At 46.8% G+C, this 13710-nt stretch overlaps 1 protein-coding gene across 1 annotated transcript in view; it reads left to right on the top strand.

Annotated features, from left to right (window-relative positions):
• Positions 1 to 1458: 1458 nt before the first annotated feature.
• The window catches only part of NRP1 (neuropilin 1), a 114747-nt gene continuing 102495 nt past the window's right edge, over positions 1459 to 13710 (top strand). The window contains 3 exon segments of the mRNA XM_055707233.1: positions 1459 to 1611; positions 1780 to 2296; positions 5583 to 5757. Coding sequence (XP_055563208.1) covers positions 2230 to 2296; positions 5583 to 5757 — 242 coding nt within the window. The 5' untranslated portion in view covers positions 1459 to 1611; positions 1780 to 2229.

The following is a 13710-nucleotide window of genomic DNA, read 5'->3' on the forward strand; positions in this document are numbered from 1 at the left end:
GGCTACACTTGGAGGATGACACTGCCCCCAGCAAAGCTCAACTCTTCCCTCTGCATTCCTCAAAAACACTCCTTGTGGAGTAGGTCCTCTAACAGCCCTTTTTCCTGAGGAAGAGTGAAGAGTTTGCCTGGGCTGTGCACCAGTTACAAATTGTTTTCAAGCTCTGCTCTGGGAGATGAGAGTGGCTGACATCCACCGTTGGCCGCAGGTCATTTTCCTAGCACAGACCCATCTTTGGGGACCGTTTGACACTGTTTCAGCTCTCAGCCTTAGAGCTCTTCCTCTAACCCCTACCCCAGCGACTGGATTGCCTGTACACAGGGAGCTCAAAGCGCGCCACGTGAAAGAAGCAGTCAGGTTTGGCTAGGCAATCGCTCCCCGCGAGCGGGGACAGCCTGTCAGGCAGGGCAATGGGGCAAGGAAGGGACAGGCCCATAGCTGGTGAGCACCAGAGCGTGCAGCCAAAGCAACAGGATTCAGAGCCCACTCTGTCCCTGCTCTGTGTGTCTCCCCTGGTGCTGCGCGGGAGGGATTGCTCAGAAGGAGACACACATACCCCAGTGGGGATTTCATGCTGCACAGCCTCCATGGGGAGCAGAGCTGGCCCCGGGGGACCCCAGCAGCTCCTCAGCCCCTCAAGAGGCTTCATAAGAGACAGACAGACTCGGGAGGGGGGGCAAAGCCGCAAGGGAAGCTGAGAGAGGCGGGAATGACAGCCAGGGTTGGCAAGAAGGGAGGTGGGAAGTGTCAGGAAGAAGAGGGCTCAGGGAGACCCATCAGAGCAGCAGAAAGGCAAAGGGGACGAAGCGGTGGGTCCGGGAGAGCCTGTCACTTACGGGTGCCCGTCAGTTCTCCCCGGGGTCCTCACAGCTCACCCCACGCTAGCGCAGCCAGCAGCCCCTAGGACCACAGGGGGTGGCAGCGTCCCACTGGGGGGCAGCAGGGACTCCGAGGGACACGCGTGGGGCCAGGTGCTCGGCTGCACACTCGCACGAAACAAACAGAGAGTGTTCGGGTGGGCGGCGGAGGGGGAGCCCGGCGGAGGCTGCGAGTGGGTGCCCGCGGGGGGAGCGGGCCGGGGGGCAGGGGTGCGTGTGCGTGCCGGGGCGATGGGGGCGGCAGGGCACGGCAGGGCACGGCAGGGCACGGCAGGGCACGGCAGGGCACGGCAGGGCAGGGGTTGCTGGGCCGCAGCAGCCCGCGGGGGCGGCGGGGCGCAGGTGGGTGCCTCCGCCTGAGCGGCTCTACCTGCCGCGGCGGGGGAGGCCGCCTCTCGCCCGCCCTCTCCCACTCCGCACCCCCCACCCCCCGCCCCGAGCCAGCCCCCGCCTCGGCTGGGTGTCAGGGCTGGGGCTTGCCGCGATTGTTTGTTGGTTCTTCCGCGCTGCCGATGTCTTGGGGGGCTGAGGAGGAGGAGGAGGAGGAGGAGGGCGGGGAGGGGGAGGGGACTAGGGCTTGGGAGACGGCGGCTCCTCGGCCTCTCTTATTGCCGCTGAGTTGCGCTCCTCTTCCTCAGGCTGCGAGCAGGAGCCGCCCGGCCGCTTCCCCCTTCCCCGGCCGGCCGGGAGTCCCTGCGGCGGCAGCGCGCTCGCTCGCCTCCCGCCGGGGCAGGTGAGTGCGGGGCGCCGGGCACCGCCGGGCACCACCGCCCCGGGGCTGCCGGCCCTGCGGGAGCCGCGGGAGAGCGGGGCAGGCGGGAGGGGACGCAGTTTGCCAAACTCCGGCGCCCTCCTGGTCCCCGCTCACGGCCGCTTTCCCTCCCTTCTCTCCTCTCCGCAGAGCACGCACGCCCCGTCTCCCTCAGCCTGCCCCGGCAGAGCGCTCCCCGAGGTGCCAGCAGCCGCCAGGATTTTTGTCTGTCTTGTTTGTGTGTTTGTTGGCTTTTGGTTGGTTTTGTGGTTTGGTTTTTGTTTTTTTGGTTTTGTTGTTTTTTTTCCCCCCTCGTTTTCATTTGGCTTTCTAGTCTCGCTGGGAATGGTAGGGGCAGCGGCGCCTGGAGAAGGAACAAGTGTGGGGAAAGGGAGAGGGAGCCGGAGCTAAATGACAGGATGCGGGCGACTTGAGGCACAGAAAGAAGCCAGCCTCCCTCTGCCCCCGGGACTGCCCCTGCGGACCGTGCTTGCTGCTCTTGATTCCGGCTGGAGGATTTAAGACCTAGGAAGAGTTGTGCGTGGAGGGCGTTTTTTATTTTTTTTTTTTTCCCTCCTTTCCCTGCTGTCAGAAGGGAAAATGGACTGGGGACTTCTCCTGCGCTGTGCAGCCCTCACCTTCACCCTCGCCAGGGCTCTGCGAAGCGGTAAGTGCCGGGGGGGCCGTGGAGGCTCAGCGTGGGCAGGCAGCTGCGGGCCGGGCTGCGGGGCTGCCCGTGCGGGCCGGGGGGGGCGGCACCGCCTGAGCCCGGCCGGGGGAACTTCCCGCCGGAGGGAGGCGGCGCGGCCCGGCCCGGGGATCGACCGCCCGGCGCTGCCGCCCGGCTGCCTTTCCTGCTCCTCGGCGTTGTTATATAAAGCAGGCTGCTCGTTCTCGCTAGATCAGGACAGCCAATTATCGTAATAATGTTTCCTCCCATAGGCAATTAAATAAGTCTCGCCTCCGATATCTGAAGGATAATGAACACTTTAAAGGGAAGGCTTTATCTCCCCCTCCTTTCTTTTTCCAGTGCGTAAAATTTCGGATTATAGTGCTTTTTACTAGCTGTGTGTATACCTGCGAGTAGTCTTCAAACGGAGAGCTCTCTAGACTACCCCTTTCCCAAGTCTGCCGTGTACGTGCAACTTGCACAGTGCCAAGAGAGAAGCTGAGCTTCTCTGCGAAGGCTCAAGACTCCCTTCCAAGAGAAGAAATCCCGTAACTGAATGACTGATGTAGCTAGTTTACTATCAGGCAGCCCTTGAAAACATAACTAATTAAAAGCAGCGTGCTCCTCCTTCCGCGAACAATACCAGAGCGCTGTGAATATTTCACTGCATGATGCATTTTTAAAGATGGTCTAATTGTGGGACTACTTGATGTTTAACTCTCACACATGAAGTAGCTCGTGTGAGTTTTCCTATCCTGACAAATCCTGAGCAATTATTATTAACTAATTATCAAATATTTACTTTTGCCTGACTGGGTTTTCAATCAAAGTAATTAAAAAAAAGAGAACACCCTCTACTTACGCTGGTATATTGTTTTAATAAGGGACTGGAAGTTGAGTGTCGTGAAAGAGAGTATTAAAATTGTGTGGTTTATGATGGAAGTTAATCTCTTTCCCAATATGTTTTGAGAAGGCTGCTTAATTTAATCGGGATGAGCTGCCTCCTCTAGTGCTGTGGTGCAGGAGAGAAGGCACTAGAGGTGTGCACTTAGCCTGGCTTGGGGATGCCCGAGAGGTGCACTTCGCCCTCCCCCCAGCCCAGGTGAGGGGTGCGGGCAGCTGCCTCCCTGGCACCCACGTAAACCAGGTCTGCTCCTCGTCCTGCACCCTCAGCGTCGGGGTGGGGGGTGGGGGAATCCAATGCTCTTGTTGATCATTTCTCCCCATTTAAAGAAGGGGAGCAGGGTGGGTCGCTCGGCAGAAGCCTCCAGCATAAGTGGTTAATGTGGTGGCCCTGTTGGAGTCACCAAGGCCATTAACCTCCTCTGTAACCTACCAGACCTACTAATGCTACCTTCACCTACATGCAGTACTAGTGTCTGCTAAATTAATTCATTAACCTTATTTAGAACTAATGGTCCAAAGTCATTAGAAACTGCTCTTCTTAATCAAGTGTGAGAGAGATTGCGCAGAGCCAGGGAGTCTAGCAGACCGCATTATCTTATTACACTGTCACTTTCCCAGAAGTCGCAGATTAAGGAGCGCTGGTGGTAGTGAGTCCACCTCAGCGTCCTCTGAAGTGACTCTGTCAAGTGACTGGAAGCAGCACTGCTTTATTTCAGGCATTTAACAGATGCCAGACTCTGCCATGTTGTTTGCAGGGCTGGAGTGGGCTTAATGAGACAGGATCACTTTCCGAGTGTGCTTACACAGGGAGGAAAAAGCAAGATTCCCTGAGAGCCCCAGACAGCAGATTAGCAAAATCACCAGTGACAGCTTTTAAGCCTTGAGCTGCAATGCCTTTTGTTCTGGTCAGAGCAAAATAGCCTGTTTTGCAAAGGCAAAGCAAAAAAAAAATAATAAGATAGCCTTTCCCAGCAACATGCTTAGCAATATCTGGGTTTTGACCATACAGCTGAGTGCCTATCATCCCCTTCCCTCCTAATTTATGGCAAATAATTTCTCTAAAGAGTGTAGCTTTATGCATTTTTGATGTGCACTTCCTCATTCATTTCCATTTGACCTGTTTTTCCCACAATAAAATCCCGTACATTTATAAATTCATGCTGAGAGCAAGAAATGCCATTTTGCTTTCACAGGGAATGTATTAGATGCAGCACTGCAGCCTGTATATACCATTCCTGGGACACAGTGATATATAGTCTTGCTTTTTAGTGTGGACGTTCTTCCTGTCTGTAGTTTACTGTCATATTTTATTGCTCAAAATTAAAAAATCCATGTGTGGAAGAAGTTTTCTCCTCCCTGAAGGTCTACAGAAAGAAATCCATAGTAGTAAAAAAAGTGATAACACAAACCTGCACTGGACAGTGAAGTGAGTTACCATGTAGGCTGAATTTCTTGTCCCTTTTTATTTTTCCTATAAACCTTAAAATGCAGCCCTGACAATGCTGGCCAAAGGAGCAAGATACAGCATACCACATTTTGCATCACACTTGGTGATTCTGGAAACTTTAGCAACTATTTTGCCATTAGAAATGATTCTTTGTTGTTATTGGGGGGAGGAAGGGACTCGGGGAAGAGGAAAGGATATTGTTCTGCTCTGTTACTTAGATGCAGTCTCTGAGCATGAACAAACTTTCTTGAAGGAATAAATAGTGGATGATTTCTGCTTCACTAAAACCACTTTGTTCTCTGCTACCCTGGGTTTAAAGAGCACAGATAGCTTCAACCTGCCTAGATTTATGGACTGATAAAACAAAAGGAGGGTCTGCTGCAAATGAGCTGGGATCCACAAAGACAATCCCAGTGGTCAGTGACACAGGCCAGGCTTATCCCGTAGCTGGGCAGGGGGTCAAATGGCATCTTTATAGCTCACCTCCCAGCTTTCCTTAAAACTTCATACTTAAGAAGATTACACTTTTTGGAGATAATCGTGTCTCAGACACCCTTCTGAGCTACCATAAACGTTTTTTGTGAGAATGCAAGGTTTTAACACTGTAAGGGGCACTGTTTGCTCAGGACGGGAGGATTTTTAAAAGGATGCTGTTTAGAAATGGAGTATCTTCTGTTGCTTCTCCAGCTGCTGGACTGAAGGGTGGGCATGGAGAGGCAGGCCTCTTCCCTCTGGTAAAGTGTGGCAGAGATGCCTTTGTGTAAAATGCACAAGGATGCAGCAAAAGTTTGCCTGAAGAAGGCTGCACACACACATGCACACACACACAGAGCATTCCCAGGGCAGTCGACTGGTTTGCTGCTGCAGGCTGAAATGGGGCGCTTGCTGTGGGGGCACTGAGAAAAGCCTATCTGTTTTCTTCCCCTGCAGACAAGTGCGGCGACACGATTAAAATATTAAACCCCGGATACCTCACCTCTCCCGGCTACCCTCAGTCCTACCACCCCAGCCAAAAATGCGAGTGGCTGATCCAGGCCCCGGAGCCCTACCAGAGGATCCTGATCAACTTCAACCCTCACTTCGACCTGGAGGACCGCGACTGCAAGTAAGTGCGGGCGCCGCGCTCCGGAGCACCACGGCGCCACCTGCCGGCCGGCCGCCGCCCCGCGCCCGCGGGTCCCCCGCCGGGCCGGGCTGCTCCCCGCCGCTGCCCACGGGCAGCGGCCCGTGCGGGGAGCGGGTGGGGGTGGGTGGTGGGGGTGGCGCTGCGATGTTTAAAAAGATCTTTGCAACTTTTTGAGCTTTATGAACTATATTTGAATTCTATCTGCCTGATGAGCGTGCAAGTGGGTGATGGTGATGAGGCAGGTTATGGGGGTGCTGGTAGGGTGGGGTGCCGTTGCATGTTTGTTGGACTGCTTGCTGTTTTGAGTAAGTCTCTAGAGTTATAAAAACTAGTTCCTTTTCGTTTTGTACCCCCACCGCTACAAACAGCTGATGGCCGAAGCAGGCAGTTTATAAATTGCCAAATCCTCTTAATGTAGAATTAGTCCAGCGTTTACTCTCTCCCGTTAAGGGGCAGTGGACTGCAGGACTGATAGTGGTGTTTCCATCTTTCTCCCTTTGCTGCTGATTTATAGCCAGTAGCTCTTCTTTCCCCTCCTCCTGCTCTCCAAGTAATGCCCTGAGAGGAGGAAGGGGATAGCTGAGGCTTTCTTTGCTTCTCTGTCCTCGCATTCCTGTCCCGGTCCTGTCTTCTATCCCAGCCGAAACCAGGGCAATTACCTTTGACCACCTATTTCCAAGAGTGAGAAGGGGAGTCAGAGCCTCCCAGCAGCTGTTCTCCACTTTTCCCCAAGTCTGTATACCACATAGCTTGCACAAGGCAACACATGGTCAGATCAAGCCCCTCTTCAACATGCCGTCTAAATTCAGCCTACTTGTTTCATGAAGAAAATATTTTAGTGATTCATTATTTTAAAATTTCTGGAGTATCACAGATTTTCATTCCCTTCTGACAACTGCAAGAGAGAGTTACTGTTCATTAATGCTACCAGTCAAGGTTTTCTCTGCATGTCAGAAAGATTAAACTCAGTAGTCATTGGTGTTTGGCATTTCATGTGAGTATTCAGGATTTTACAGGATTTGGTCCTGTAAAATGATGCTTGGCATTGTCAGGAACAGACCATGAGGTTAGAGTGTTGAACTTAGAGAAAGGGAGCAACTGTCCTCAATCATTAAATTTTATCGTGCGCATCTTTGTTCCTATTGTTTAATAAATGGATTACTCAGATCACTTATTACAGTTATAAGGTTATTACTTATTACAGTTACTGATTTCCTTTAAAACTGAGTTTTTTAATGATGCAGTGTGGTGCTTAGTTGTTTTTTTGTTGCTTTTTATAATCTCTTATGTATCAGCATTTTAGTACCGTAGCTGAGTGATAATGCAGGAAAACCCTATGCTCATAAAACTAAACTGACTTTTCGTTAAAATGAGTTTTTACTGTGGTGCTGGAGCTGCAGCTCATATTCACACCATATGTTCACACGCTGACTTCCCATTCTTTAATTTTTAATTATTTGTACTCAGGCAATGGTTCACTTCCCCATGTCTTCTTGATACAGGTTTTGCTTTCATTCTGTGGGACAGTGCTAATGCTTTAAAATGTCTGTCTCTGCCTCTTAGATAGAGATTAGGAAATTAAATCAAGCATATTCCAGTGTCAATTCCTTTTTGTTCCTCACTAGAATACATGTTTTTTCAATGCTGTAAAACCAACATGCTCTTTGACAGCGGTAAAATGGTGTACAGCATACAATTATTTAAAGAACAAGGCATGGTGTTGTGCTAAACAGTGCTAGACTGAGCTGAACTGGGTCCAGGGAAGAAATTGACTCCCTCCCTCCGTTGCTCCCTTCTCAATATTCATTGTCCGCTTCCCCCCCCCTGCATTATCTCTTTCCCTGAAAGGGGCCCAGTGCAGTAAGGAGATGGTAGTGGGTGGAAGGAAGTCTCTAAACAAGGTTGTTTGCATTGTCTTTGCAGTATGTGATGGTGATGACTTTACCGTTATTTGGTCTATGCTGAAATGCTGATCTCCTAGGCTATGTGAAATTACTCAGCTGCTGTTTCACTTATACTGAAAATTGCTCTTTTTAACTTGAGAGGGATTGTATTTGTGCCAAAAAACTTAGGACCAGAATAACAGAAAATTATTTCAGCAACAGGAATTTGTCAACAACCTCTGTGGTTTGAAATTACAGTGTCTACTTACAAAATTCACATTCCGTGTACCAAATATTGGCTACAACAAAAGATTAATGCAATAAAACATATCACAAGATTTTTTAGTTTTGCAGCTAAGTACGTTTTGATTTCCTAATATACTTTAGTTTATTAGAAACTCAGTCTGCGATCTAGAAATGTGCAATTTAGGTTACATTCTATTGAAAGGTTTAGCACTTAAAATTAATAAGCACTTAAATATTAAACGCAGATAGAAAATGAGAGATAGGGGAATTCATGTCTGGAAACAAAAAATGCCCCATACAATTAGAGTGGACTAGGGGAGAAGATTAGCTTGCTGGCCTAGCTCCCAAAATCCTCTTTGTGATGCTGTTCATTGCATCTTAGACCTTAGTTAGAGTTGAAAACAACTTTAATAACAAGGACCCCCTGACCCCAGGGAGGGAAACAATGTGACTTTGGAAGGGTTACCTTCTTGTTCTGTAGTGCCAACAAGAAAATTGAGAGACCTTATCTAACTCTTTAAAATATTACTCTGTATAGAGGGCTAGATGTATTGAAATGTAAAACTGGTGAAAGGTTGATTCTCTGGGGAGAATCAAAAGCAGCAAATTTAAGCATTAGCTGTAGCATGAAGCTGTTCCCAGTTATGTTCCCAGTCTTTTTGTATGTTAGTGTTTGGAATTAATTATAAAAATATGCCTTTTACATTTACCTACTTATTATGCTATGCTTTAATGAATAAGTATTTCTCAAATGTCTGCTAATAAAATTCATTTATGTATGATTTTCTGATTATCAGAAGCATTTGAGTTGTTTTAAATTTCAACCAAACATGGTGAAAATTCCTGTTTTTCTGGAGGCATTCCAAAGGACTCAAATTTCACAGTTTTGAAGAATAAAGATAGGCAAATAATTAAAAATATGTTCACACAAGCTAGGTTCATCTAATGAAAAATCTTCTAGCCAGAACTACTGAAGCAGCATAATGGAAATACTGGGTCTCGACGGGAAGTATACAATCGTGTCAACCACAGATTGTTATCAAGGACATACATAATGAAAAAACACACGGTCTCTTTTTAACTTTTAACTTTAATGAGTATTATGCCTCCTCTTCAGGAGGCCAAGAAACAGAAATTATGGTTGTACTTTAAGAAAGAAGTTTCTGTTTGCCGTTTTGCCTTTTCTCAAGTAAGCCCCAGTAATAGCCATGCATTTTTGGAATCAGGAACATGGTTAAAATTAATAGAAGAGACAAAACATATGGCTACATATTATTTAAAATGCTCCAGTGTTTGTTGCATGTGGTAAACGCTTTTCAGCACTTGGGGCAAGCTGTACAAGTCTCGTGTTGCTGAAGTATCATACTGTGTAAATGTAGCCATCTTGAACCTAGTAAAACTTTATACCTAGATAATAAACAAGAATGTCACTGATACAGTACTTTGAATTTATGGAACTTTTCCGGTTTCCCAGCAATGCACACTATCAGCATGATAATTTATAATGGTTTGTGACAAATGTTGCTGAGCAAAAGAGGTGTGTGGTTACATTCAGATCAGATGTCATTATCTAGGGAGCAATAAAAATTTCACAGACACTAGGTTAAAAACATTAAGAAAATGAATGTGAAGCTTCAGAAGAAAAGGGCTTAAGAAAGGTGGAGGCTTGGGTAGAGAAAGCCCAACAGTGGTTTCCTTACTGACAAATTATTGACTTTGTTGCCAGACTTGACTGTATTGTTTTACAAGGTTTTCATAGATATACCACAGAGCACAATTGTTTTATTTGCCATCATTTATAGATGTAGAGAGTAAATATCATTGTTGCTTGACAATTATAGAGTGTACACTCAATGCTGTCAAATCACTTGGAATGGAAAAATTGCCCATTTTGGAAACATTCAAATTGTAGAAGGTGGGATGTCATGGATAATTAGTCTTTATATTGTGTTTACCAGGTGTTAGTTACACTGATAAGATTAGAGCCATATAGAAATTGCAATCAGTTATAGAATACAGAGAAGAAAACCCACACCCTCTGTTTGTTTATATAGAAGAAAACAGCTCCTCCAGATTCTTAAATAAGGAAGAAAGTGTAGCTATCCAGGCCTACAGAGTGAAACTGTAGCCCCCATGGAACTCCTATAGACCTTAATGACATTAGAAATTCATCCATCCATTTTATTTCTAAATAATGTCAATGGATTTATGCTATAAATCTGTAGGTAAAACAAACTGAGGCTGGTAAAATAAACAGGAGCAAGGCAAGCCACGACTCGGCCTTTCTCTAGTTTCTGCAAAGTTTAAGCTTTCGTTTGCTTTTGTCTAAATCCTGGGTCCTAATCTTCTGTGCAGAAGAGTTTTCTTTGTGCCTTGTGATTCTCTTGCATAGGGGCGGGCTGAGCCCTTTGGGGTGGGTCAGTGGGAGCACGCACCCCAGCTGCGCGGCTGGAGGGGAGCAGCTGGTGAAGGGCACTGCTGGGCTGCCCGCCGAGCCCAGCCGAGCCTCTCACAGGGGTCCTGTCAGCGGCTGCACATGTTGGAGCTGCTTTTTGGCTGCCCAGAGGAGCAGCTAGAGCCTGGCTCTAGGCCTGCCAGCCCCAAACTGCTCCTGCAAACCACACCGAGGGTATCTCAGCTCTAATGGAGGGTCTGGGCCCAGCGTGGGCCTGTCATCATAAGAAGCAATGGGAATGTTCCCCTCCGCTTCCACAGAACTGTCTCCTGTTATTCCTTAAGGCTGTGAGGGAAGGGGCCTTGTAGAATTGGTGTGTGACTGTATCAGTTGTTTTGATGGCAAATGTCAGTCAGAGCTTCCTAATACCTTCCACCACCGCTGCTGTTGAGCTGGGCGGGCAGTGAGGTGACCGCAGCTGACAACAGGAGGCAAGCAGCAGAGCTGGCAAAGGAGCACATTCATTCAGGCCTGTGAGAGGCAGGGACCATGTTTGCCCATGGTTGAGCAGAGAAGTCTGAAGGAGCCAAGGCCTCTGAGCTTTCAAGCAGAAATATGGTTTTAATGGCCTGGCCCTGCTTCTCTGAGCATCAGCATTCAGCTTTTAGTGGATTGCCTCAGGAGGAGGTACCCAGGAGAGGGGGGAATGCCCCCTCCTCCCTGCTGAGGGCAGCTGGAGGAATGCCCACGCTCCCGTGTTTGCTCTGATTTGAATTAACTAAATCGCCCAGCTCACACGCCTTGGGCCGCTGCGGACTTCACAGCAGGAGGCTGGCAAAGGCCCGAATGCCTCTCTGTCGAAGCCAGGCTCAACACAGCCATGAGCAGAACATGGGGCCCAGCACCGTCCTGACGGGAAGAACGCACCTGGGCCCAAGGGGCAGCATCTCCATGCCGTTGTCTCCCTCAAAAATCTATCCCTCAAAACCTCTTTGGGGTTATTGAGAGATTATTTGGGAGTTACTGAAGGGATGAAGTGGACCATCCTTCATTCTGTCCCCAAAACAAGAAACGAGTGGTTTTGGCGTAGTTTAGGATGAGTCGTTGCAGTGGGTTTGGGGGTCATGTGATATCTCATGTTTCTGGGTACACTTCAAGGGCATTTCTCTGCTTTATATAAAGCACACGAAAGGCTTTCTCAGGAAGCATGCTGCTAGATTCCAGTCAGCCCTGCTGGTGACCACTGCTATTTGATACACTCTGGAAGGCTACAGTAAACTGTGCCAAGGAAAGGAATCAGCCCAGAGCCTGGGCAGGATCAGGGAAGCAGAAGACACTTGTTGCAGTATACATGGAGCGTGTTACCCCTCCTACACACAAAAATCCCAAAACTTTTCCTTAACTTAAAGGCTCTGTATCATTAAACTATATACAACTATGTGCTTTTTGCTGCAGGATTCAGCATGTATTTGCGCACAAGTACCAGATGCAAGTATCTGAAGATAATGCTGTTATTTTATTGTGCTTTAGAGACTAAATAAGAGTTGAAAGAAGTTGGAAAGTATATTGTTTTTCTGACAACACAGTGTAATAACCCAATTCTTTTGTTGTTTATCCAAGCAGTTAAGTCTTGTGAAAATCTCTATTGTCAAACTGTTTAACAATTCTTTATTTTAGAGTAGTGGTTTGGGTTTGAGTTTTCTCAGGAAAAGGTATTAGGGAAACCATGACCAAACTGCCTGGTCATAGCTAGAGAGTCTGTGCTGGCCTGCGTTTAGTGCTGAGGTGTTGGATGGAGAGCCTGGTTCTGCACTCTGTGTGTACGGGTGCATTCCCTGGCACAGTAGTCTCGAATTTGGGTCTGTACAGTAGCACATTAAAATTATAATAACAGTCATATGCAGGTGTTTCTACTAATCCAGACAGTTAAGTGAACTGTGGGGAGGATTCTGTCTTGATGTGCTACAAGCAGGTGCCCTTCAGACAGGAAAAAATTTGAGGGTCAAATATGAATTCCTGCAAGCCTAATCCTTCATCCTGCCTGTGGACAGAGACAGACAAATCAGAGCAGAGGGCTGAGTCCTTTCTAAATGGAAACCCTGAGTCATTGGCATTAGCCTCATGAAACTCTTAATGGTTTCAGTCAACTCCACATGGCTGTCCTTTCCACCCCCTCTCCTGTGCTAATGTAATTAAAACAAAAACCTATGTGTTGCTGAAAATTAGTTTCTTAATTATAGCTTATTGCAAGCTATAACACTGGATCATAATTTGATAATTACACTATAGAGATTTTTATGCAGCTGATGTAAAACCAAATTAAATTATTTTCTTTTGTAGTATTTCCAAAGAATGAAATTATGTCTGAAAACAGGATATACATGCACTCACATGTATATGTCTAGACTTCTATATCACACAGAACTACTTGGATATAGTCATGTGTTACATGCATCTCATTAAGACTGTGCATATATACAGACATTTATGCATGTAGGATAGACTCCTTAGTTTATGTAGAAGTTCCTAAAGTAAATCTACTAATTAAAGTGCTAATACCCATCTTAAGGCTGATAATTAGGTATAAAGAGAAAAAGAGACAGGATTAGTGTTCAGATCATGTTCCAAATGCCTCTTAATTGGGTGTTTGTAATCAATCCTGATTGCAAGAGGCAGTGGTTTGGCAGAATAAAGAATGAAAAAGGCTTAGCCCTACTATTTTCCTGTTAGTTGACTTGGCCGTAGTATTTAGGTCAGGATCCAGTGTCAAACAAGGTAATTTTGTCAGCCTTAGCTATCCTCATAAAATATATAAAAATCTTTCCTAATGATATTTTTTTCAAGCTAAAAACTCTCTGAAGCTAGACAGTTATTTTTATCCAGAATCTTAAAAAGTGTTTTCAAGTGAACCACAGAAAAGACTTTGTTCTCCTGGCCTCCATCCACCACTGACTTCTGAAATCAGGTCTGAGTTCACTGTGGGTCTTTCATTGCATTGACCTTGGCACTTTTCTCACCAAGCTACAGTTTTCCATCACAAAACCACACAGCTTGGTATAATGATTATTTCTTACCCCAAGTAACCAAACAATTTTTTAAACAGGGTGACAAATTTCCCTCTTGCACTGTGGGAAGCAAGCACCTGGCCATTTCCAAATAGAGTTTTAATGAACTTCCTGAAGGAGATTTGAGAGAAGTTTAATAAGTCACCTGCCAACTTTTCAGGAGCATAGGTCACTTGCTTTTCTGTAGGAATTCACTAAAATGTGAGAATAACCCCCTTCCCAAGTTCTAAATGTCCATGGAGGAAATTGATTTTCATGGGCAATATCAAAGGTTTTTAAAAACATAACCTCAAAAAATTAAATTTCTGATTGTTTCTCACACATAAGGTACTGCAAAACTCTG

The sequence above is a fragment of the Falco cherrug genome, chromosome 4 (genome assembly GCF_023634085.1).
Source record: "Falco cherrug isolate bFalChe1 chromosome 4, bFalChe1.pri, whole genome shotgun sequence".
NCBI classification, from domain to species: domain Eukaryota; kingdom Metazoa; phylum Chordata; class Aves; order Falconiformes; family Falconidae; genus Falco; species Falco cherrug.